The sequence below is a fragment of the Salmo salar genome, chromosome 02 (assembly GCF_965601325.2).
Source record: "Salmo salar chromosome 02, fSalSal1, whole genome shotgun sequence".
NCBI lineage: Eukaryota > Metazoa > Chordata > Actinopteri > Salmoniformes > Salmonidae > Salmo > Salmo salar.
In genome coordinates this window covers 86,605,532-86,630,351 of record NC_138292.1, presented here as the reverse complement: position 1 = coordinate 86,630,351, position 24,820 = coordinate 86,605,532, and the positions used below count along the sequence as shown (strand labels likewise).

General features: G+C 39.2%; 1 protein-coding gene across 1 annotated transcript; it reads left to right on the top strand.

The window, feature by feature from the left end:
• Positions 1–1,392: 1,392 nt before the first annotated feature.
• Positions 1,393–15,462, top strand: LOC123732116 (uncharacterized). The gene is made up of 2 exons (XM_045711463.2): positions 1,393–1,875; positions 10,787–15,462. Exons 1-2 carry the CDS (start codon positions 1,506–1,508, stop codon positions 11,569–11,571), a joined length of 1,155 nt encoding a protein of 384 aa, XP_045567419.1. The 5' UTR covers positions 1,393–1,505; the 3' UTR covers positions 11,572–15,462.
• Positions 15,463–24,820: the final 9,358 nt, after the last annotated feature.

The window sequence follows — 24,820 nt, the reverse complement described above, 5'->3', positions numbered from 1 at the left end:
TCTTGGTCATCTAGTTGCTCCCAACTACATCGCACAGTTCAGGCATGATCTGATTTATCTCTACAGAAACTACAACTCCCTACTACATTGCACAGTTCAATCTGGGTCTGATTTATCTCTACAGAAACTACAACTCCCTACTACATTGCACAGTTCAGTCTGGGTCTGATTTATCTCTACAGAAACTACAACTCCCAACTACATCGCACAGTTCAGGCATGATCTGATTTATCTCTACAGAAACTACAACTCCCTACTACATTGCACAGTTCAATCTGGGTCTGATTTATCTCTACAGAAACTACAACTCCCTACTACATCGCACAGTTCAGTCTGGGTCTGATTTATCTCTAGAGAAACTACAACTCTCTACTACATCGCAAAGTTCCGGCTTGATCAGATGTATTTCTTGAGAAACTGCGATGTACACATTGAAGTAAAAAAAAAAAAAAATGTCATTGAAATAATTAAAATAACGTTGGCCAATTCGTTGTTTAAAAAAACATTATTTTGGTTAATCGCTCAGCACTAAGTGAACAGACTTTGAGGAATTGTTGGTTTGCTCCAGTTGGTGGGTGTGGCTTAAAGCAATGAGTGACACATTAAGGGCAGCAGTGCATTTTCAACCCAATAGTTTAACTAGTCGCTCAGTGCAGCACATTTTCCTTTTAATTCATGTTCCACTACTTTTTTCATACTGAATGCAGCTCAGTACACTGTATATGAGCAGTTTGGACTTATTCAGTACTGTTACACCGTGTAGGAGCAGTTTGGACCTACTCAGTACTGTTACACCGTGTAGGAGCAGTTTGGACCTACTCAGTACTGTTACACCATGTAGGAGCAGTTTGGACCTACTCAGTACTGTTACACCGTGTAGGAGCAGTTTGGACCTACTCAGTACTGTTACACCGTGTAGGAGCAGTTTGGACCTACTCAGTACTGTTACACCGTGTAGGAGCAGTTTGGACCTACTCAGTACTGTTACACCGTGTAGGAGCAGTTTGGACCTACTCAGTACTGTTACACCATGTAGGAGCAGTTTGGACCTACTCAGTACTGTTACACCGTGTAGGAGCAGTTTGAACCTAGCTACCTTATTGGATTATTATCTGTTTGATTGATTGATTTCCTAAATGCAGATGTGCAGGAGTAAATTGTTTTAAATTCTCACTCATTAAAGATATTCACTAATTAACACATGCTTCTCTTTGTACGTCACAATATAATAATATTATATAATGAAATACATTTAAAAAAAAAAATGTTTTGGTCTGGAAAATGAAAATAAAAATGTTCCTCAACTACGTTACCAACTCCAGTCAGCAGATGGCGATGAGCGTCTTTCAGGAGATGCTGCCAGCGTGACGTATAATTTAGTGGACGGGACGTTTCTTCAACAACAACAGCTAGTCAGACACCTCGGTAGCTTGTTCGCCAACATAGCCGAAGCTTTCAAGCTCTGTAGACACTTTCGGTGTATATTTGCCACAGTGTTTTAAGCCATGAGCTCGCTAAACGACTCTGCTAAAGAGGGGGTCTGCTGGACGGAGAAAGAAACTCTGGGGCTGAACATTGTCGTGAAAGAGGAGAAGGAAGAAGAGGATGTCACAGTTAAGAAAGAAGCAGAGGTTGAGGCTGTTACAGTGAAAGAAGTTAAATTGACACAAGATGAAGACGCGTTCAGAGTGAAAGAGGAGGAGGATGTTACAGTAAAAGAAGAGGAGGATGAGAAAGAGGAGGATGCAGTATTTGGATTGGGGGAGGTGACTGTCACAGTGAAAGAAGAGGCAGATATTTTTGGAATGAAGGAAGTGGGGGAGATTACTGTCACATTGGAAGAAGAGGAGGAGACAGGAGATCTGATTAACAACAGTGAGTAATATCTTAAAAACAGGGGTACAAACTCTGCAGTTGTTGAACCGATGTGTGGTTTTCAAGGGGCATTCTACTGAAGTTCTACACTTTAATAGTTCTGTACTGTAGGAATTGTGAAAGATACAAAGAGTGGGGGGGCGGCCAACAAAACGTTTATGGAGCAAATGCTTCAAAATATAATTTTCACTACATTTGTAAACATCTGAATATCTCTTTCTGTAGTGCTTTGATCACATAAAAGCAAAAATCAACTCAGGACCAGGATCATTTTGATCTGGATGAAATGTATTTCAAATTAACTGACCAGGTTATTTAACCAATAAAGCACTAGAACCTGTGGATTATTGTAACACAAACTAAGGCCTGTTCGAGTGTTAATCACAATAATCCAGGGGTTGAAAGCTTTTAGTAAAAATGACAAAAAATATTAACATGTTTTTATTTATACCAGAGGATATAGTCTAATCACACCAACATTCACAATGTTGGAAATTATGACAAAATAACACTGTCAAACACGAACACTTTTGTAACAAAGGTAAATGGTTTACATTTCTCAGAATAAGCCTATTTTAACATGTAACTCGAGGCCCTTCTCTCCCGATTGCTCAGTTTGACCGGGCAGCTAGATCTAGGAAGAGACTTGGTGGTTCCAAACTTCTTCCATTTAAGAATGGAGGTGGTCACTGTGTTCTTGGGAACCTTCAATGCTGCAGAAATTTGGTACCCTTCCCCAGATCTGTGGCTCAACACATTCCTGTCTCGGAGCTCTACGGACAATTCCTTTGACTGCATGTCTTGGTTTTTGCTCTGACATGCACTGTCAACTGTGGGACCTTATATAGATAGGTGTGTTCCTTTCCAAATCATGTCCAATCAATTGAATTTACCACAGGTGGACTCCAGTCAAGTTGTAGAAACATCTCAAGGATGATCAATAGAAACAGGATGCACCTGAGCTCAATTTTGAGTCTCATGTCAAAGGGTCCGAATACTGTATTTCTGTTTTTTTTCTCCCCATAAATTTGAAAAACCTGTTTACTTTGTTATTAGGGGGTATTGTATATAGATTGATTAAGGAGAAAAATGTATTTAATAAATTCTAGAGTAAGGCTGTAACGTAACAAAATGTGGAAAAAGGGAAGGGGTCTGAATAATTCCTAGCCTACCTCTTCCAGGTAATAAATTCAGTGCAGTATTAGCCTTATTAATTAGCAAAATAAGATGGGTTATGCATAATTAAGCTTCTAGCCTCTGTCTCTTGTACAATACGCAACACCAGTGCTCGCTGGCCTCCCCTTAAAAAACGCTCCTAGCTAGACTAAAACAGCTGGACATCAAATCATATTTATTCATAAAGCCCTTCGTACATCAGCTGATATCACAAAGTGCTGTACAGAAACCCAGCCTAAAACCCCAAACAGCAAGCAATGCATGTGAAAGAAGCACGGTGGCTAGGAAAAACTCCCTAGGAGTGGACATCTGTTTTTTTTGCCATTTCTTATACCAATAGACTATTCGAAGAGGGACGCAAGCTCTTTTTTGCTGAATGTTACACTGAACAAAAATATAAACACAACATGTAAAGTGTTGGTCCCATGTTTCATGAGCTGAGATAATGAGCCCATACATTTTCCATATGCAGAAAAAGCTTATTTCTCAAAAAATTTTGTGCACAAATTTGTTTAAATCCGTTAGTGAGCATTTCTCCATTGACAAGAGAATCCATCCACCTGACAGGTGTGGCATATCAAGAAGCTGATTAAACAGCATGATCATTACACAGGTGCACTTTGTGCTGGGGACAATAAAAGGACACTCTCTAAAATGTGCAGTTTTGTCAAACAATACAATGCCACAGGCATCTCAACTTTTGAAGGAGCGTGCAATGGGCATGCTGACTGCAGGAATGTGCACCAGAGCTGTTGTTAGAGAATTGAATGTTCATTTCTCTACCATAAGCCGCCTCCAATGTAATTTTTGAGAATTTGGCAGTACGTCCAACCGGCCTCACAACCACAAACCACATATATGGCGTTGTGTGGGCGAGCGATTTGCTGATGTTAACATTGTGAACAGAGTGCCCTATGGTGGTGGTGGGGTTATGCTATGGGCATATAAGCTACGGACAACGAACACAATTGCATTTTATCGATGTCAATTTGAATGCACAGAGATACCGTGACGAGATCCTGAGGCCCATTGTCGTGCCATTCATCCGCCGCCATCACCTCATGTTTCAGCAAGATAATGCACGGCCCCATGTTACAAGGATCTGTACACAATTCCTGGAAGTTGAAGAGGTCCCAGTTCTTCCATGGCCTGCATACTGACCAGACATGTCACCCATTGAGCATGTTTGGGATGCTCTGGATTGACGTGTACAACATTGTTCCAGTTCCCACCAATATCCAGCAACTTTGCAGAGCCATTGAAGAGCAGTGGGACAACATTCCACAGGCCACAATCAACAGCTTGATCAACTCTATGTGAAGGAGATGTGTGGCGCTGAATGAGGCAAATGGTGGTCACACCAGATACTGACTGGTTTTCTGATCCACGCCCATAACTTTTTTTTTTATAGGTATCTGTGAACAACAGATGCATACCTGTATTCCCAGTCATGTGAAATCCATAGATTAGGGCCTAATGAATTTATTTCAATTGACTGATTTCCTTATTTGAACTGTAACTCAGACAAATCTTTGGAATTGTTGCATGTTGCATTTTATATTTTTGTTCAGTATAGATTTATTTTTGTTTGTTTGACCTGTTTTTCTGTTGATATTTCTTTGTATATCATAATAATATATTCCTAATAGTGCTGATGCTTGATTTCACCAGGCTGTTTCACCAGGCTGGTCACGTTCGTTCCCTATGGCAGGTCAGAGGTCACATTCCTTCCCTATGGCAGGTCAGAGATCACATTCCTTCCCTATGGCAGGGCAGAGATCACATTCCTTCCCTATGGCAGGTCAGAGATCACATTCCTTCCCTATGGCAGGTCAGAGATCACATTCCTTCCCTATGGCAGGTCAGAGATCACATTCCTTCCCTATGGCAGGTCAGAGATCACATTCCTTCCCTATGGCAGGTCAGAGATCACATTCCTTCCCTATGGCAGGTCAGAGATCACATTTCAAAATGTCAACATTGTTTCTGTAGTGGCTTCAAACAACGTCCCAATATTCTAATTAGCCATTTCCTTTAGACCTTTACAAGGATGTTTTAACACGTCTCCATGTGTCCAAGAAAATGTCTAAGATATATTTTATTGGTTGAACAGAAAGCACATGTATTATACTCAAAGGTTTGTCACACAGTTATTTTGTTGCTGAATGGTAAAGAAAGCAATTTGTCCAGGTAAACATAGACCGGTCCCAGTTGATAATGATGGTAAAACAGGTTCCAGTTGATAATGATGGTAAAACAGGTTGTAATTGATGTTGATGGTAAAACAGGTTCCAGTTGATATTGATGGTAAAACAGGTTGTAATTGATGTTGATGGTAAAACAGGTTGTAATTGATATTGATGGTAAAACAGGTTGTAATTGATATTGATGGTAAAACAGGTTGTAATTGATATTGATGGTAAAACAGGTTGTAATTGATATTGATGGTAAAACAGGTTGTAATTGATATTGATGGTAAAACAGGTTGTAATTGATATTGATGGTAAAACAGGTTGTAATTGATATTGATGGTAAAACAGGTTGTAATTGATATTGATGGTAAAACAGGTTGTAATTGATATTGATGGTAAAACAGGTTGTAATTGATATTGATGGTAAAACAGGTTGTAATTGATATTGATGGTAAAACAGGTTGTAATTGATATTGATGGTAAAACAGGTTGTAATTGATATTGATGGTAAAACAGGTTGTAATTGATATTGATGGTAAAACAGGTTGTAATTGATATTGATGGTAAAACAGGTTGTAATTGATATTGATGGTAAAACAGGTTGTAATTGATATTGATGGTAAAACAGGTTGTAATTGATGTTGATAGTAAAACAGGTTCCAGTTGATATTGATGGTAAAACAGGTTGTAATTGATATTGATGGTAAAACAGGTTGTAATTGATATTGATGGTAAAACAGGTTGTAATTGATGTTGATGGTAAAACAGGTTGTAATTGATATTGATGGTAAAACAGGTTGTAGTTGATATTGATGGTAAAACAGGTTGTAATTGATATTGATGGTAAAACAGGTTGTAATTGATATTGATGGTAAAACAGGTTGTAATTGATGTTGATAGTAAAACAGGTTCCAGTTGATATTGATGGTAAAACAGGTTGTAATTGATATTGATGGTAAAACAGGTTGTAATTGATATTGATGGTAAAACAGGTTGTAATTGATGTTGATGGTAAAACAGGTTGTAATTGATGTTGATGGTAAAACAGGTTGTAATTGATATTGATGGTAAAACAGGTTGTAGTTGATATTGATGGTAAAACAGGTTGTAATTGATATTGATGGTAAAACAGGTTGTAATTGATATTGATGGTAAAACAGGTTGTAATTGATATTGATGGTAAAACAGGTTCCAGTTGATATTGATGGTAAAACAGGTTGTAATTGATATTGATGGTAAAACAGGTTGTAATTGATATTGATGGTAAAACAGGTTGTAATTGATATTGATGGTAAAACAGGTTGTAATTGATATTGATGGTAAAACAGGTTGTAATTGATATTGATGGTAAAACAGGTTGTAATTGATATTGATGGTAAAACAGGTTGTAATTGATATTGATGGTAAAACAGGTTGTAATTGATATTGATGGTAAAACAGGTTGTAATTGATATTGATGGTAAAACAGGTTGTAATTGATAATGATGGTAAAACAGGTTGTAATTGATATTGATGGTAAAACAGGTTGTAATTGATATTGATGGTAAAACAGGTTGTAATTGATGTTGATAGTAAAACAGGTTCCAGTTGATATTGATGGTAAAACAGGTTGTAATTGATATTGATGGTAAAACAGGTTGTAATTGATATTGATGGTAAAACAGGTTGTAATTGATATTGATGGTAAAACAGGTTGTAATTGATGTTGATGGTAAAACAGGTTCCAGTTGATGTTGATGGTAAAACAGGTTGTAATTGATGTTGATGGTAAAACAGGTTGTAATTGATGTTGATAGTAAAAACACAAAAATTATGGGAGTGAAATAAATGGTAAATCCAAAGGTATAAATTCATAAATGAAAAGGTGTAAATATAATGGTGTAAATCACGGTTTCTAATTAAATTTTATTTGTAACATGCGCCAAATCCAACAGGTATAGTACCGTGAAATGCTTACTTACAATCGCTTAACCAACGCCTAACCAACAATGCAGTTCAAGAAATAGAGTTAAGAAAATATTTACTAATTAAACTAAAGTAAAACAAAAAATGTTTTAAGTAACACAATAAAATGACAATATCAAGGCTATATACAGGGGGTACCAGTACTGAGTCAATGTGCGAGGGTAGAGGTTAGTCGAGGCAAATTGTATTATTATTCTTTTATTATACCTTTTATTTCAACAAGGAACACAGACTGAGACCAAGGTCGATTTTACAGCTGGGCCCTGCGTATACATGTTTACACATTCAGTTTAGGTACAATGATTAAAAAACTACACAATACAAACAAAATGATCACAGATAACACAAAAACAATACAGCAACAGATTACATTTACACATAGGTTACTCCCCTAACAGCACAAGAACTTACATTACCCAAAACAGTTACAAGCAATACAAAAAAAAATATGTACATGTAGGTAGGGGTACAGTGACTATGCATAGATAATAAACAGCGAGTAGCAGCAGTGTAAAAACAAAGGGGGGTCAATGTAAATAGTCCGATGGCCATTTTAATTAATTGTTCAGCAGTCTTATGGCTTGGGGGTAGAAGCTGTTAAGGAGCCTTTTGTACCTAGACTTGGCGCTCCGGTACCACTTGCCGTGCGGTAGCAGAGAGAACATTCTATGACTTGGGTGACTGGAGTCTTTGACAATTTTTTGGGCCTTCCTCTGACACCGCCTAGTATATAGGTCCTGGATGTCAGGAAGCTTGGCCCCAGTGATGTACTGGGCTGTATGCACTACCCTCTGTAGCGCCTTACGGTTGGATCCCGAGCAGTTGCCTTACCAGGCGGTGATGCAACCAGTTCAGGATGCTCTCGATGGTGCAGCTGTAGAACTTTTTGAGGATCTGGGGACCCATGCCAAATGTTTTCAGTCTCCTGAAGAAGGAAAAGGTGTTGTCTTGGCCTCTTCACAACTGTCTTGGTGTGTTTGGACCATGATCATTTGTTGGTGATGTGGACACCAAGGAACTTGAAACTCTCAACCCGCTCCACTTCTAACCCCATCTTAACCCCTTATGTACCACTCTAGCCCCATCTTAACTTAACCCCCTATGTACCATTCTAGTAGCAAACCAACAATTGTCCACTAGGTGACATTCTAGCAGGTAAAGGAGATTATAAACATTTTTCATACATTTACATTCAATAATAAATCACCAACATTTTAGAGGTCAGAGCAAGGTTTATACAAATCCCCTTTGTTGCAAACCAAATTCTAGACTAGAAAACGTGGTAATAATGTCTAGATGCTTTTTCCCAGTGGAGATTAGTTTATGAATTGCCTGGCTGGGCTGTGGGACAGTGGAGATTAGTTGATGAATTTCCTGGCAGGGCTGTGGGACAGTGGAGATTAGTTTATGAATTGCCTGGCTGGGCTGTGGGACAGTGGAGATTAGTTTATAAATTGCCTGGCTGGGCTGTGGGACAGTGTATGCATAGGGATCAGTGGCCATTTTAATAATTGTTTTCATGAGCATGGCCTTATTTCTATTAAAGCATATTGGATGACTGTCATTCATATTCCATTCACCCAGTTCATTGTATCATAGATAGGTTTAGGCTACTACATGATACTCTAATTTTCCCTTTACCCATCACGAGGTTGCTACAACCTAGTCTATGAATGAAAGTTTACAACGTAGGTGCACACAGTTTGAGATCAATTTTAGTAATCAAGGTAACAGACAGTGACACATTCAATACCGCCTTGCACAATCTTGCCTGCATCTAGCTGATCTAGGGTGTAATCATTAGTCCAACAGTTGCAAACAAGAGTTTCTATTGAACACAGTCAGGCATGTTTATCCCCGTTTTCATTCTGTTTAAGAAATGTTTTTCAACCGAATCGGTGGAATGAATACACCCCTGATCACCGCAAACACAGTTCACTTTCATAGCAGCCACATACAAACAGTATGATCACTTTCATAGCAGCCACACACAAACAGCATGATCATTTTCGTAGCTGCCACATACAAACGGCATGATCATTTTCATAGCTGCCACATACAAACAGCATGATCACTTTCGTAGTTGCCACATACAAACAGCATGATCACTTTCGTAGTTGCCACATACAAACAGCATGATCACTTTCGTAGTTGCCACATACAAACAGCATGATCACTTTCGTTGTTGCCACATACAAACAGCATGATCACTTTCGTAGCTCCCACATACAAACAGCATGATCACTTTCGTAGCTGCCACATACAAACAGCATGATCACTTTCGTAGCTGCCACATACAAACAGCATGATCACTTTCGTAGCTGCCACATACAAACAGCATGATCACTTTCATAGCTCCCACATACAAACAGCATGATCACTTTCATAGCAGCCACATACAAACAGCATGATCACTTTCATAGCAGCCACATACAAACAGCATGATAGTTGTATAATTCCTTCTTCTGCATCTCCTCTAACCTTTTCCCTTCACTTGTGGACTTCAGTGCACAACACATCAGCTGTCTATGACCAGGCGGGGGAAAAAACGTTCTAAGCCAAACCTTTATATTATTACCATTAACCGCTACACAGCCTACATCGTTGTCACCATATTGTCATAGTCAACATAGCTACTAACGCGTTAGTAAATCCACTACAATCATTCAGTACAGTGTACAGTCAGCAAGCAGTTTAGCAGTTACACCGGCGGGCCCCGGTGGCAATAAATGAATCCAACCAAAAGCTTACCTTGACTTGGAAGAGTCGCAGTGTTGGATAGCCAGCTAGCCAGCTAACAAAGCATCCCTCTCTGTTTGAGCCAGGTGTTTGAGTAGGCTAAACATAGCTAGTTGCATTCGCTAGCTAGGGAAGTGACAGTAAAAAAAAATACAACCAAATATAGCTTTCTCTCTCTTGATTCTCCTTCAGTTTTGAAGAAATTCATTTGTTAAAAACTGTTCAACTATTGTCTTTCTCTCTCTTTGAGTCAATCTCAACATGTTATGCACTGCAGTGCTAGCTAGCTGTAGCTTTTGCTTTCCGTACTAGATTCATTCTCTGATCCTTTGACTGGGTGGACAACATGTCAGTTCATGGACGGGGGTGAGAATCACAAGCCTCCTAGGTTTTGTATTGAAGTCGATGTACCCAGAGGAGGATGGAAGCTAACTGTCCTCCGGCTACACCATGGTGCTACCCTACAGAGTGCTGCTGAGACTACTGTAGACCTTCATTGCAAAACAGTGTGTTTTAATAATTTATTTGGTGACGTGAATATATTTATTATAGTTTTATCTAAAAAGGATAACCTTTCTAATATTTATTTTTCTGAAATTCACTGAGGATGGTCCTCCTCTGAGGAACCTTGACTAGTAGAAGTAATTCAAATGGAACTGTTAACAGGCATTACGCAGGGATTATCATGAATAACTAACTGCTATCAACCAATCGGTATCCAGGATCCAAATGTACTGTTTTTATAATGAGCGATCTCGTCTAGATTAAACCTGATTTATCATGTGGAGTTTTCATTCAGGTCTCTTTGTTTAACTAAGTGCTCTGTTTGTCTTTGGCAGGAGAAAGACCAGACTCTCACTCTGACAGTGTGAAGACTTCTTCAGGGAAACCATACCCAGAGATGTCCAAACCAGTGAGACAACACCACTGCTCCCAGTGTAATAAGAGTTTTAAGTGGTTATGGAAGCTGAAAGAGCATGATAGAACACACACAGGAGAAAAGCCCTTCCAATGCTCCCAGTGTGGAAAAAGTTATACCCAGTTAGTGAGCCTGAAAAGGCATAAAGGAATACACTTAGGAGAAAAGCCTTATCACTGCTCTCAGTGTGGAAAGAGTTTTACCCAGTTAGGGAACCTGAACAAACATAAGAGAATACACTCTGGAGAGAAGCCTTACCCTTGCTCCCATTGTGGAAAGAACTTTAGGTTGTCCGATAATCTGAAGGAGCATGAGAGGACTCACACAGGAGAGAAACCTTACCATTGCTCCGTGTGTGGAAAAGATTTTACCAAGTTAGGGAACCTGAAAGAGCATGAGAGGAAACACACGGGAGAAAAGCCTTACCACTGCTCCCAGTGTGGAAAGATATTTTCAAGATCAACAGACCTTAAAATGCATGAGAGGACACACACAGAAGAAAAGCCTTACCACTGCTTGCAGTGTGGAAAGAGTTTTACTGACTTAGATAGCCTGAACATACATAAGATAATACACTCTAAAGAGAAACCTTACCATTGTTGCCAGTGTCGAAAGCGTTTTACCAAGCTAGGGAACCTGAAAAGGCATGAGAACATACACACACAGGGGAGGATAAGCTCACAGTTTGGAAAGAGTTTTAGTTAGGGAACCTAATTGTGGAAAGACATTTTCCCTGGACAGTTTTTTGACTGTTGTTTTATGTCACATTAAATCATATTGTTTATTTGAAATCTTAATAAAAAATAGGCTTGGTTTTGTTTCTTTTTTCCTCTGAAGGCATGATCATGTCTAAAATCAGATTACAATTCATTTATTTTTTATTTTTTATGGCTCCATAAGCAACCATTTTAAATGTAAACACGTTATCCAGCACAAAATGGGTATCAGCCAATTAAAATCATTGATTTACTTGCAGTTGACAGAATGCTAAATTGTACATGTTGAAAGGACCTCATCATGGATGTATGTCAAACAGAAACAAAAACATTTTGTCATACTGTATATGCAAAAACGTGACAATGTTGTCTAATGTTAGTAGTCGCTAGTAGTCTAGTCAAGGAAGCATCAATTTAATATTTGAACACAACATTTTTGTTACAGACCAATGGAACAAAAGTAAACCTTGAATTTGTAGGTTTAAAATATCCCTCTAGTGGCCAGGGTTGACCTATTTTAAGAAATTACATTTGTTGGTGGATATGAAGTGTAATGTTAAGTCTTAGATATGCTGATTAATGATTTGTTCCAGGTGAGGTTAGCATTGGGGCATTTATCTGATGAGACCAGCTACAATTTAGTGTTCTGTCATGTGCAATTAAATCAACCATTTTAGTTGGCTGATATTCATTTTGTGCCGGAAAAATTGTTTTACATTTAAACGGTTGCTTATGTTCGCAACTATGGACTCAGTGTATTTCTGGACTCTAACCTCATGAATTTAGTCTTGGTTTTATTTGTTTCATTTAATTAATTTGTGTACTAGGACTCTATTCAGTCTGTACAGCTGAAGTGTTTAAGGTAATTTCGGATTGAGCCGACATATGCAGGGTTTACCTTGAATGCAGTCTCCACTAAAGCGGTAACATTGCCTTTAAATTTCAATAACGCTGTAAAGCTGAACTGCCGCGATGCGGATTGATTGTAGCCTCAACCCCGCAGCACACCCACAGCAATTGATTAATGGACTGCTGAATGTATTTTTACCCCTTGCTTTGTCTGCTCTTTTCAATATTATGTCTATCTCTGATAAGCTAACCAGGAAAGGGCTGACAATAGCCCATATTAATATATGTAGCCTTAAAAATAAGTTTCATGAAATGAATAACTTGCTAACATCAGATAACATTCATATATTAGACATTTCTGAGACTCACTTAGATCATTAATTTGATGATACATCAATGGCAGTACAATGATATAACATTTATAGAAGAGACATAAATGCTTATGGTGGAGGTGTTGCTGTATATATTCAGAGCCATATCCCTGTAATGCTTAGAGAAGATCTTATATCAAGTGTTATTGAAGTGTTGTGGTTGCAGGTTCACTTGGCACATCTAAAGCCTTTTCTTTTGGGGTGTAGCTATAGGCCACCAGGTGCTAACAGTCCGTATCTAAATAATATATGTGAAATGTTTGATAGTGTATGTGATGTAAACAGAGAGGTCTACTTTCTTGGGGACCTGAATATTGACTGGTTTTCATCAAGCTGTTTACTCATGAGGAAGCTTCTTACTGTAACCAGTGCCTGTAATCTGGTTCAGGTTATTAATCAACCTACCAGGGTGTTTACAAACACTACAGGGAAAGGTTCATCCACATCTATCAATCACATTTTTACTAATGCTGTAGAACTTTGTTCTACACTATATCCGTACCCACTGGATGCAGTGATCACAGTATAGTGGCTATATCCAGGAAAGCCAAAGTTCCAACAGCTGGGCCTAAAATAGTGTATAAGAGATCATACAAAAGATTTTGCTGTGACTCTCCAAATAGTTGTTGGTCTGATGTGATTAATGGGGAGCATCCACACGCTGCACTTGATGAATTTATGAAATTGCTCCTTCCAATTATTGATAAACATGCACCTGTTAAGAAACTGACTGTTAGAACTGTTAAGGCTCCATGGATTGGTGAGGAATTGAAAAACTGTATGGTTGAAAGAGATTGGGCAAAAGGACTGGCTAATAAGTCTGGCTGTACATCTGACTGGCTTACTTACTGCAAATTGAGAAATTATGTGACTAAATTCAACCAAAAGAAGAAGAAACTGTATTATAAAGCCAAGATCAATGATATAAAGAATGATGTAAAAAAACTTTGGAGTACTTTAAATGAAATTATGGGCAGAAAGACAAATTGAACTCTGTCTTTTATCGAATCAGATGGCTTATTCATCACAAAACCATTTGATGTTGCCAATTATTGTAATGATTATTTCATTGGCAAAGTGGGCAACCTTAGGCAGGAAATGCCTATGACAAACAGTGAGCTATTATATTCATGCATAAAAAAACAAATAATGAAAGAAAAGCAGTGCAAGTTTGAATTTTGTAAAGCTAGTGTGGGAGAGGTGGATTTTCTTGTTTGTTAACGATCAATAATGACAAACATCCTGGCATTTGCAACTTAGATGGAAAGCTACTGAGGATGGTAGCTGACTCTATAGCCACTCCTATCTGTCATATTTTTAATCTGAGCCTGGAGGAATGTCTTTGTCCTCAGGCCTGGAGGGAACCCGAAGTAATTCCACTACCCAAGAGTGGTAAAGTGGCCTTTACTGGTTCTAACAGCAGACCTATAAGCTTGCTGCCAGCTCTTAGCCAACTGTTGGAAAAAATGGTGTTTGACCAAATACAATGCTATTTCTCTGTAAACAAATTAACAACAGACTTTCAGCATGCTTATAGAGAAGGGCACTCAACATGTACTGCACTGACACAAATGACTGATGATTGGTTGAAAGAAATTGATAATAAGAAGATTGTGGGAGCTGTACTGTTAGATTTCAGTGCAGCCTTTGATATTATTGACCATAACCTGTTGTTGAAAAAACATATGTGCTCAAAACATATAGATTCAATGGTTGCAAAGATGGGGAGAGGTCTAGATGTAATAAAGACATGCTCTGCTTTCTTGACACCACACTCCAAAAATCAAGTTCTGCAGGCTCTAGTTTTATCTAATCTTGATTATTGTCCAGTCGTGTGGTCCAGTACTGCAAGGAAAGACCTAGTTAAGCTGCAGCTGGCCCAGAACAGAGCGGTACGTTTTGCTGTTAATTGTAATCAGAGGGCTGATATAAATACTATGCATGCCAGTCTCTCTTGGCTAAGAGTTGAGGAGAGACTGACTGCATCACTTCTTTTTAATAAGAAACATTAATGTGTTGAAAATCCCAAATTGTTTACAGTGTCAACTTACACACAGCTCTGACACACACACTTATCCCACCAGACATGCCACCAGGGGTCTTTTCACAGTCCCCAAATCCAGAACAAATTCATGAAAACATACAGTATTATATAGAGCCCTTATTGCATGGAACTTCCTTCCATCTCATATTCCTCAAACATCAAACCTGGTTTCAAAAAACAGATAAAGCAACACCTCGCAGCACAACGCCTCTCCCCTATTTGGCCTAGGTAGTTTGTGTGTATGCATTGATATGTAGGCTACGTGTGCCTTTTAATTTTTTTAAATGTATTTCTGTCCTTGAGCTGTTCTTGTCTATTAATGTTCTGTATTATGTTTCATGTTTTGTGTGGACCCCAGGAAGAGTAGCTGCTGCTTTTGCAACAGCTAATGGGGATCCTAATAAAATACCGGATAGAACTCTTAGTCTTCAAGCTAAAGGTTAATGTGATGATGTTCTTCTGATAATGTTGATAAGTTGTTGAAATGAACAACATTCACTACCTGATGAATGTTCCCATCAGTATTATTCCCCCATGTTGGAGAAAACACTGGGTTCTGATTGTAAAAAAATAAATACAATTGTGCAACATGTTTTCTGAATAAAAATCGAATTAATATTTTGTTAACTATGTTAGCCACAAGTGGACATTCATTATATTGAGCTTTTCTTAGTATGTGAATGGATGGCTGGAAGGTAGATAACACAACATGTCAGTCAGAACATCACTAGAGGTCTTCTGAGTGGGTGAATGTATGGCTGGAAGGTAGACAACACAACATGTCAGTCAGAACATCACTTGAGGTCTTCTGAGTGGGTGAATGGATGGCTGGAAGGTAGACAACACAACATGTCAGTCAGAATACCAATCACTTAGATCAGGGTTTCCCAAACTCGGTCCTGGGACCCCCCTTGGGTGCGTGTTTTGGTTTTTGCCTGATTTATCTCTAGAGAAACTACAACATCACACATTTCAGGCTTGGTCTGATTTATCTCTAGAGAAACTACAACTCTACTACATCACACATTTCAGGCTTGGTCTGATTTATCTCTAGAGAAACTACAACTCTACTACATCACACATTTCAGGCTTGGTCTGATTTATCTCTAGAGAAACTACAACTCTACTACATCACACATTTCAGGCTTGGTCTGATTTATCTCTAGAGAAACTGTGCAATGTGCGCATTGAAGTCACAGGATAAAAAAAAGAGAACAAAATGGTATTGAAATAATTGCAACTTCAGTCTATTAGTGTGGTTTGTGTAGCTTAAAGCAAGGAGTTATACATTAAGGGCACATTATACATTAACAGTGCATTTTCAAACCAATAGTTTTTTCAACCAGTCGCTCAGTACAGCACCTTTTCCTTTTAATTCAACGTTCCACTACTTTTGCATGTAATTCATTCAGTTTTGTGTTTGGGTGATACTCAGTTTGGGAAAATTTGGTGATTGAGGTAATCTGACGATCTAAAATGGCCACCTCTATGGTTGTTATAGGAGATATGGACACCAGTGGATATGACCTATATGGGCACCAGTGGATCTGACCTATATGGGCACCAGTGGATCTGACCTATATGGGCACCAGTGGATATGACCTATATGCACACCAGTGGATATGATCTATATGGACACCAGTGGATATGACCTATATGGGCACCAGTGGATATGACCTATATGGGCACCAGTGGATCTGACCTATATGGGCACCAGTGGATCTGACCTATATGGGCACCAGTGGATATGACCTATATGCACACCAGTGGATATGATCTATATGGACACCAGTGGATATGATCTATATGGACACCAGTGGATATGATCTATATGGACACCAGTGGATATGAACTATATGGGCACCAGTGGATATGATCTATATGGACACCAGTGGATTTGATCTATATGGACACCAGTGGATATGATCTATATGGACACCAGTGGATCTGACCTATATGGACACCAGTGGATTTGATCTATATGGACACCAGTGGATTTGATCTATATGGACACCAGTGGATATGATCTATATGGACACCAGTGGATATGATCTATATGGACACCAGTGGATTTGATCTATATGGACACCAGTGGATATGATCTATATGGACACCAGTGGATCTGACCTATATGGACACCAGTGGATTTGATCTATATGGACACCAGTGGATATGATCTATATGGACACCAGTGGATATGATCTATATGGACACCAGTGGATTTGATCTATATGGACACCAGTGGATTTGATCTATATGGACACCAGTGGATATGATCTATATGGACACCAGTGGATTTGATCTATATGGACACCAGTGGATATGATCTATATGGACACCAGTGGATATGAACTATATGGACACCAGTGGATTTGATCTATATGGACACCAGTGGATATGATCTATATGGACACCAGTGGATCTGACCTATATGGACACCAGTGGATTTGATCTATATGGACACCAGTGGATATGATCTATATGGACACCAGTGGATATGATCTATATGGACACCAGTGGATTTGATCTATATGGACACCAGTGGATTTGATCTATATGGACACCAGTGGATATGATCTATATGGACACCAGTGGATTTGATCTATATGGACACCAGTGGATATGATCTATATGGACACCAGTGGATATGAACTATATGGGCACCGGAGCCATCAGTCTTTCAACTCTGGAATGCTATGGATTATCAACTCCTTTCCAATTGTATCTGAAAGATCAGACTCTCACCTTCGTATTTATAGACATTTGACTGGAAGCTAAATATGTATACAGTTTTGTTGTTATTTTTTAGTTATAGTGGCTGTCATGCCCCCCCCCCCCCCCCCCCCCCCCCCCCCAAAAAAAAATAACGCAATCTCCAGATTGTCTTGATGTAGTTACGCATTTCAAATATATGGACAGTCCAGATTAATGTCTTCATTTTCTTTATAAGAAATGACCATACCAGACACTTTTGGATAACATAAATAGTAAAGAAATAAAATAATAGTACACCAACATTAGTTTCCATTTATACAAAGCGTGGGGTAAATTTCCACAGATTTGTCGTGGTAAACGAGGAAATACTTCATTTCTGTTGTAGAGAATGCTCGCCCTTAGCAACCAGAGGGCGAACATATTGTAGCGACCCGCACAGACAGCTGTGGGTTATGTGCTAGGCTATTAGTGGGTTGTGTCATACTTACCAGTGTTCGTGGGGTCATGCCAATCAACTTGCTATCTGCCAATCACGGGAATTACATTTTACATTTTAGTCATTTATCAGACACTCTTATCCAGAGCGACTTACAGTAGTGAATGCATACATTTATTTTCCGTAGTGGTCCCCCGTGGGAAACGAACCCACAACCCTGGCGTTGCAAACACCATGCTCTACCAACTGAGCCACACGGGACTGTGCCTGGAATGTTCTGATACCGGGTAGCCTGGTGGTTGGCGGAGTGGCGTGGAGGGGGGTTGGGCAGGGGGATGGAGCATTGGAAGTTAAGACCGGGTTTAGCCATTGTTCTCTCTCTTACGTCTGGGCTTCACAAGAGAAGGTCACGGTTGGTTTGTAGGGTATCTTTCATTTATTTGGCGTGGGCTACGGCCAAACAGTAGCCTGTGTTAAGTTGTGTTAATAAATCGTCCATTCGTTAACTCCATCCTCTGTCTGGACAATTGTTCCTTTATGATCTAGTCAGGTCATTACAATATCTTGAAAGACTTTGCTTGCAAGCAGGACCAAGGCAGAGAGGTAGAGGCGAAGCGAGAAGGCTCACTCTCGCCAAAATAAACCCAATGAGTTTCTATGGGATTAAAATGCAGACCTAAGCTTGTCGCCTGCCTTCCTGCCTTTGGGACGACTCCCATTGTTAGGACGGAGACATGAGCATCTCGTCATTATATACAGATCTCTGACATCCTCTTTTAGGGAGCGGTAGAGGTGACCAATAATGGTTGAGATCAGCTGTGACATCAGCTGTGTGGGTGAATTTAGAACATATTGATGGTTTAACGAGACATCAGCTGTGTGGGTGAATTTAGAACATATTGATGGTTTAACGAGACAACAGCTGTGTGGGTGAATTTAGAACATATTGATGCTTTAACGAGACATCAGCTGTGTGGGTGAATTTAGAACATATTGATGGTTTAACGAGACATCAGCTGTGTGGGTGAATTTAGAACATATTGATGGTTTAACGAGACATCAGCTGTGTGGGTGAATTTAGAACATATTGATGGTTTAACGAGACATCAGCTGTGTGGGTGAATTTAGAACATATTGATGGTTTAACGAGACATCAGCTGTGTGGGTGAATTTAGAACATATTGATGGTTTAACGAGACATCAGCTGTGTGGGTGAATTTAGAACATATTGATGGTTTAACGAGACATCAGCTGTGTGGGTGAATTTAGCACTGTCACGACTTCCGCCGAAGTCGGCTCCTCTCCTTGTTCGGGCGGCGATCGGCGGTCGACGTCACCGGCTTTCTAGCCATCGCCGCTCCATTTTTCATTGTTCCATTTGTTTTGTCTTGTTCCCTGCACACCTGGTTTTCATTCCCTAATCACACTGCATGTATTTATTCATCTATTCCCCTCCATGTCTTTGTGTGAAATTGTTTATTGTTATGTGGTTATTGTGACGCGCCACGCTATGTTTCCATATTCCGTGTTTGTACACGTTGTATGTTCATTTGGTACATTATCTTTGTGTTTGACCACATACAATGCTATTTCACAGTAACCTAATTAACAACAGACTTTCAGCACGCTTATCGGGAAGCACAGCAAATGACTGATGATTGGCTGAGAGAAATTGATGATAAAATGATTGTGGACGGTTGTCTTGTTAGACTTCAGTGCAGCTTTTGACATTATCGATCATAGTCTGCTGCTGGAAAAACGTATGACTTTACACCCCCTGCTATAATGTGGATAAAGAGTTACTTGTCTAACAGGACACAGAGGGTGTTCTTTAATGGAAGCCTCTCAAATATAATCAAATCAAATCAAACTTTATTTGTCACATGCGCCAAACACAACATGTGTAGACCTTGTTGTGAAAATGCTTACGTACAAGCCCTTAACCAACAGTGCAGTTCAAGAAAGAGTTAAGAAAATATTTACCAAATAAACAAAAGTTAAAAAGAATAAGAAAGTAAGACCATAAAATAACAATAACAAGGCTATATACAGGGAGTACCGTACCGAGTCAATGTGCGGGGGTACAGGTTAGTCAAGGTCATTTGTAATCCAGGTAGAATCAGGAATTCCCCAGGAGAGCTGTTTAGGCCCCTTACTTTTTTCAATCTTTTAAGAGAATGCCAAGAGTGTGCAAAGCTGTCATCAAGGCAAAGGGTGGCTACTTTGAAGAATCTGAAATATAAAATATATTTGGATTTGTTTGGTAACTACATGATTCCAAATGTGTTATTTCATAGTTTTGATGTCTTTGCTATTATTCTACAATGTAGAAAATAGTAAAAATAAAGAAAAACCCTTGAATGAGTAGGTGTGTCCTACCTGGTACCGTACAACTGGTACTGTACAATTTATACAACTTGAAACTTGAACTTGAATTCTGTTACTGCAATTCTGTTACCGGGTTTAAATCCACTTCACTTACTGTAGTTCAATAGCCAAAATATATTTGTTCTAACTTCAGGTGTGATGTCATAGCTGACACCCCATTCTTTCTGCAGACATCTTTGAATCTTAATTCAGAGAAGATACAGTATTTGGAAAATGTGGTCACATTAAAAACTGAGCGACATTTTACAGAAATTCTTTTACCAAACGTTGCAGCTCCACAATTCTTCCAGTAAATGTGTTTTTGTAAACTGTTCAGTTTAAATTGTTAAAAGTAGTCCGTGTGCATAAAGTTGTATGGCTTGTTAAACTTTTAAACAGCACACTAGCTGTATTTTCATTTGTTCACTTTTTTAAGCTATCAACCAATCAGGATCCACATTTACAGTTTTATAATGAGGGATTTAGTCTGGATTAAACCGCATAGGAAAACACTTTTATCTTGTGGAGGTTTCAATCACACTCCGTTTAATTAAATACTATGTTTGTTCTTTGGCAGGAGAGATACCATTCTCTCACTCTGACAGCAGGAAGAGTCCTTCAGGGGAACCAAACCCAGAGACGCCCAATCCAGTGAGACTGCTCCAAGACTGCTCCAAGTGTATTAAGAGTTTTAAGTGGTTATGGAAGCTGAAAGAGCATGAGAAAATACACACAGGAGAAAAGCCTTTCCAGTACTCCCAGTGTGGAAAGAGTTTTACCCTGTTAGTGAACCTGAAAAAGCATAAACGAATACACTATGGAGAGAAGCCTTATTCATGTTCCCATTGTGGAAAAAGATATTCACACTCACAGGACCTAAAATCACATGAGAGGACACACACAGGGGAGAAATCTCACTCTTGCTCCCAGCGTGGAAAGAGTTTTACCCAGTTAGCGACCCTGAAATAGCATAAACGAATACACACAGGAGAAAAGCCTTACCACTGCTATCAGTGTGGAAAGAGTTTTACCCAGTTAGGGAGCCTGAACATACATAAGAGAATACACTCTGGAGAAAAGCCTTACCCTTGTTCCCAGTGTGGAAAGAGTTTTACCAAGCTAGGGAAGCTGAAAAGGCATGAGAACATATACACACACAGGAGAGGATAAGCTCACAATTTGGAAAGAGTTTTAGTTAGGGAACCTAATTGTGGAAAGACATTTTCCCGGACAGAGGACCTGAAATCACATGACAGAATAGACAGGCTGTGTTCTGATTGATGTTTTGACTGTTGTTTTATGCCACATTAAATTATATTGTTTATATAAAATCTGCATATTATGTGTGTGATCACCATATAATTGTATTTTCAGAACCAGTTGTTGTTTTATTCAGAAAATAAAGACAAATGCCATAGTACTTCTTATGGCCATCAGTGAGCTTGCTGCCCTTGTCTACTGGCAATTTGGCCCACTCTTCAGCAGCAAACTGTCAATGTTTGAGGGTTGCCCTCCACCAACTGCTGTTTTCAAATATCACCATAGGTTATGGATGTGATTCAGATCTGGACTCTTTGCTGGCCACTCCAGAACACAACACTCCAGAACAGAACAGTCCACTCCAGAACAGAACAACCCAGAACGGTCCAGAACACTCCAGAACAGAACACTCCAGAACAGTCCAGAGTTTCTTCTTGAACCATTCTAATCCATTTGAGTTTGGGGTTGTTGTCCTGCTGGAAAACCCACAACCTTCAACAGAGACACTGGTTTTAGACACTGGGTTGAACATTGAACTCCAAAAAACCTTTGATAATCTGCTGATTTCATGATGTCTTGCACGAGTTCAAGGTCCACAGTACCAGAGGCAGCAAAGCAACCCAACAGCCCTATCAAACCTCCCCCATGTTTGATTGTAGGGGGAGAGATGTTCTTTTCTTTAAATACTTCATTTGTTTCTTTGAATGCTTCATTTGGTTGTCAGTACACAAAGGACTAAGTACTAGCACCGGGGTGCTAATAATTTTGTCCCCATGCCATTTATCTTTATTTTCTAAAAGAAAAATCATAAACCAAATAAAATTAGTTCTGCAATGTTGAAAAGCCAATGAAGAAATAGGGATTTATTTATTTAAGAAAAGTACAAGGGTGACACTATATTTGGCCGCATTTGAATATGATTTGGATATTCCAAAACGTAAATAATTAAATTGATGAATAGAATGTGCATTTCTTGATTCTAACCTTGAAACCTCTTGAATTGAGTTGTTTTGTACTGGTCATCAAGATGAAGGTGTATGAAAATGTGATGACGTTGTTCTGATAACATTGTTGCCATGAAACATTTTTCCCAACCTTATTAATCTTACCATCAGTATTATTCTTCCGCCACAAGTACTGAATGTAAAATTGATTTCATTAATATTTAATTTATTTAGAATTTTGATTGTATTATTTAATTAATATATTTTTGTCTGAACATAAATAAAATGTAATCAAGGCAAAGAAAGGGTGGCTATTTGAAGAATCTCAAATATATTTTAATTTGTTTAACACTTTTTTTTGGTTACTACATGATTCCATATGTGTTATTTCATAGTTCTGATGTCTTCACTATTATTCTACAATGTAGAAAATAGTAAAAATAAAGAAAAAACATTGAAAGATTAGGGGTTCTAAAACTTTTGACCAGTGGTGTAGGTGCTTACAGTATTTTGATACTATCTGTTTATTTGACTGAATGAATCAGAAATGGCCTTAAATGCAGATGTGTAGTAGATGTAAAGTTGGTTTTAAATTCTCACTCATTAAAAATCTGCACTAAGCAATCAAATCAAATCAAATTTTATTTGTCACATGCGCCGAATACAACAGGTGTAGACCTTATAGTGAAATGCAAGCCCTTGACCAACTATTAAAAAAAAAAAAAAACATTTAAAATCCCCCCCCCCAAAAAAAATACGAATAAGAAATAAAAGTAACAAGTAATTAAAGAGCAGCAGTAAAATAACAGTAGCGAGGCTATATACAGGGGGGTACCGGAACAGAGTCAATGTGCGGGGGGAACCGGTTAGTCGAGGTAATTGAGGTAATATGTAAATGTAGGTAGAGTTATTAAAGTGACTATACATAGATAATAAACATAGAATAGCAGCAGTGTAACAGAAGAGGTGGGGGGGGGGGGGCAATGCAAATAGTCTGGGTAGCCATTTTATTAGATGTTCAGGAGTCTTATGGCTTGGGGGCAGAAGCTGTTTAGAAGCCTCTTGGACCTAGACTTGGCACTCCGGTATCGCATGCTATGCGGTAATAGAGAGAACAGTCAATGACTAGGGTGGCTGGAGTCTTTGACAATTTTTTTGTGCCTTCCTCTGACACCGCCTGGTATAGAGGTCCTGGATGGCAGGAAGCTTGGCCCGTCAGGAAGTCCAGGATCCAGTTACAGTGGGAGGTGTTTAGTCCCAGGGTCCTTAGCTAAGTGATGAGCTTTGAGGGCACTATGTTGTTAACTCACATTGTAGTTAATGAACAGCATTCTCACATAGCATTCTCACATAGCATTCTCACATTGTAGTCCATGAATAGCATTCTCACATAGCATTCTCACATAGCATTCTCACATAGCATTCTTACATAGCACCACAGATGAATGGCATTCTCACATCCTTTTGTCTAGGTGGGAAAGGGCAGTGTGGAGTGCAATAGAGATTGCATCATCTGTGGATCTGTTGGGACAGTACAGTATGCTAATTTGGTGGGTCTAGAGTTTCTGGGATAATGGTGTTGATGTGAGCCATGACCAGCCTATCAAAGCATTTCATGGCTACAGACGTGAGTGCTACGGGTCGGTAGTCATTTAGGCAGGTTACCTTAGTGTTCTTGGGCACAGGGACTATGGTGGTCTGCTTGAAACATGTTGGCATTACAGACTCAGACAGGGGTTGAAAATGTCTGTGAAGACACTTGCCAGTTGGTCAGCTCATGCTCAGTGTACACGTCCTGGTAACCCGTCTGGCCCTGTGGCCTTGTGAATGTTGACCTGTTTAAAGGTCTTACTCACATCGGCTGCGGAGAGCGTGATCACACAGTCGTCCGGAAGAGTTGATGCTCTCATGCATGTTTCAGTGTTACTTGCCTCAAAGCGAGCATAGAAGTATCCTGTCACTGGGCAGCTCTTGGCTGTGCTTCTCTTTGTAGTCTGTGATAGTTTGCAAGCCCTGCCACATCCGACGAGCATCAAGCCGGTGTAGTACGATTCGATCACCACATGCTGGTCTTTGTACATCTCAATTTAATATTATTATATAATAAAATAAAAATATATGTACACTTCTTGTAAAAGAAAATACAAAAAAAGCCCTGCTTTACCCACTCCAATCAGCAGATGGCGATGTGTGTCTTTCAGGCAATGCTGCCAGTGTGACGTTTAATCCAGTGGACGGAACGCTTCTTCAAC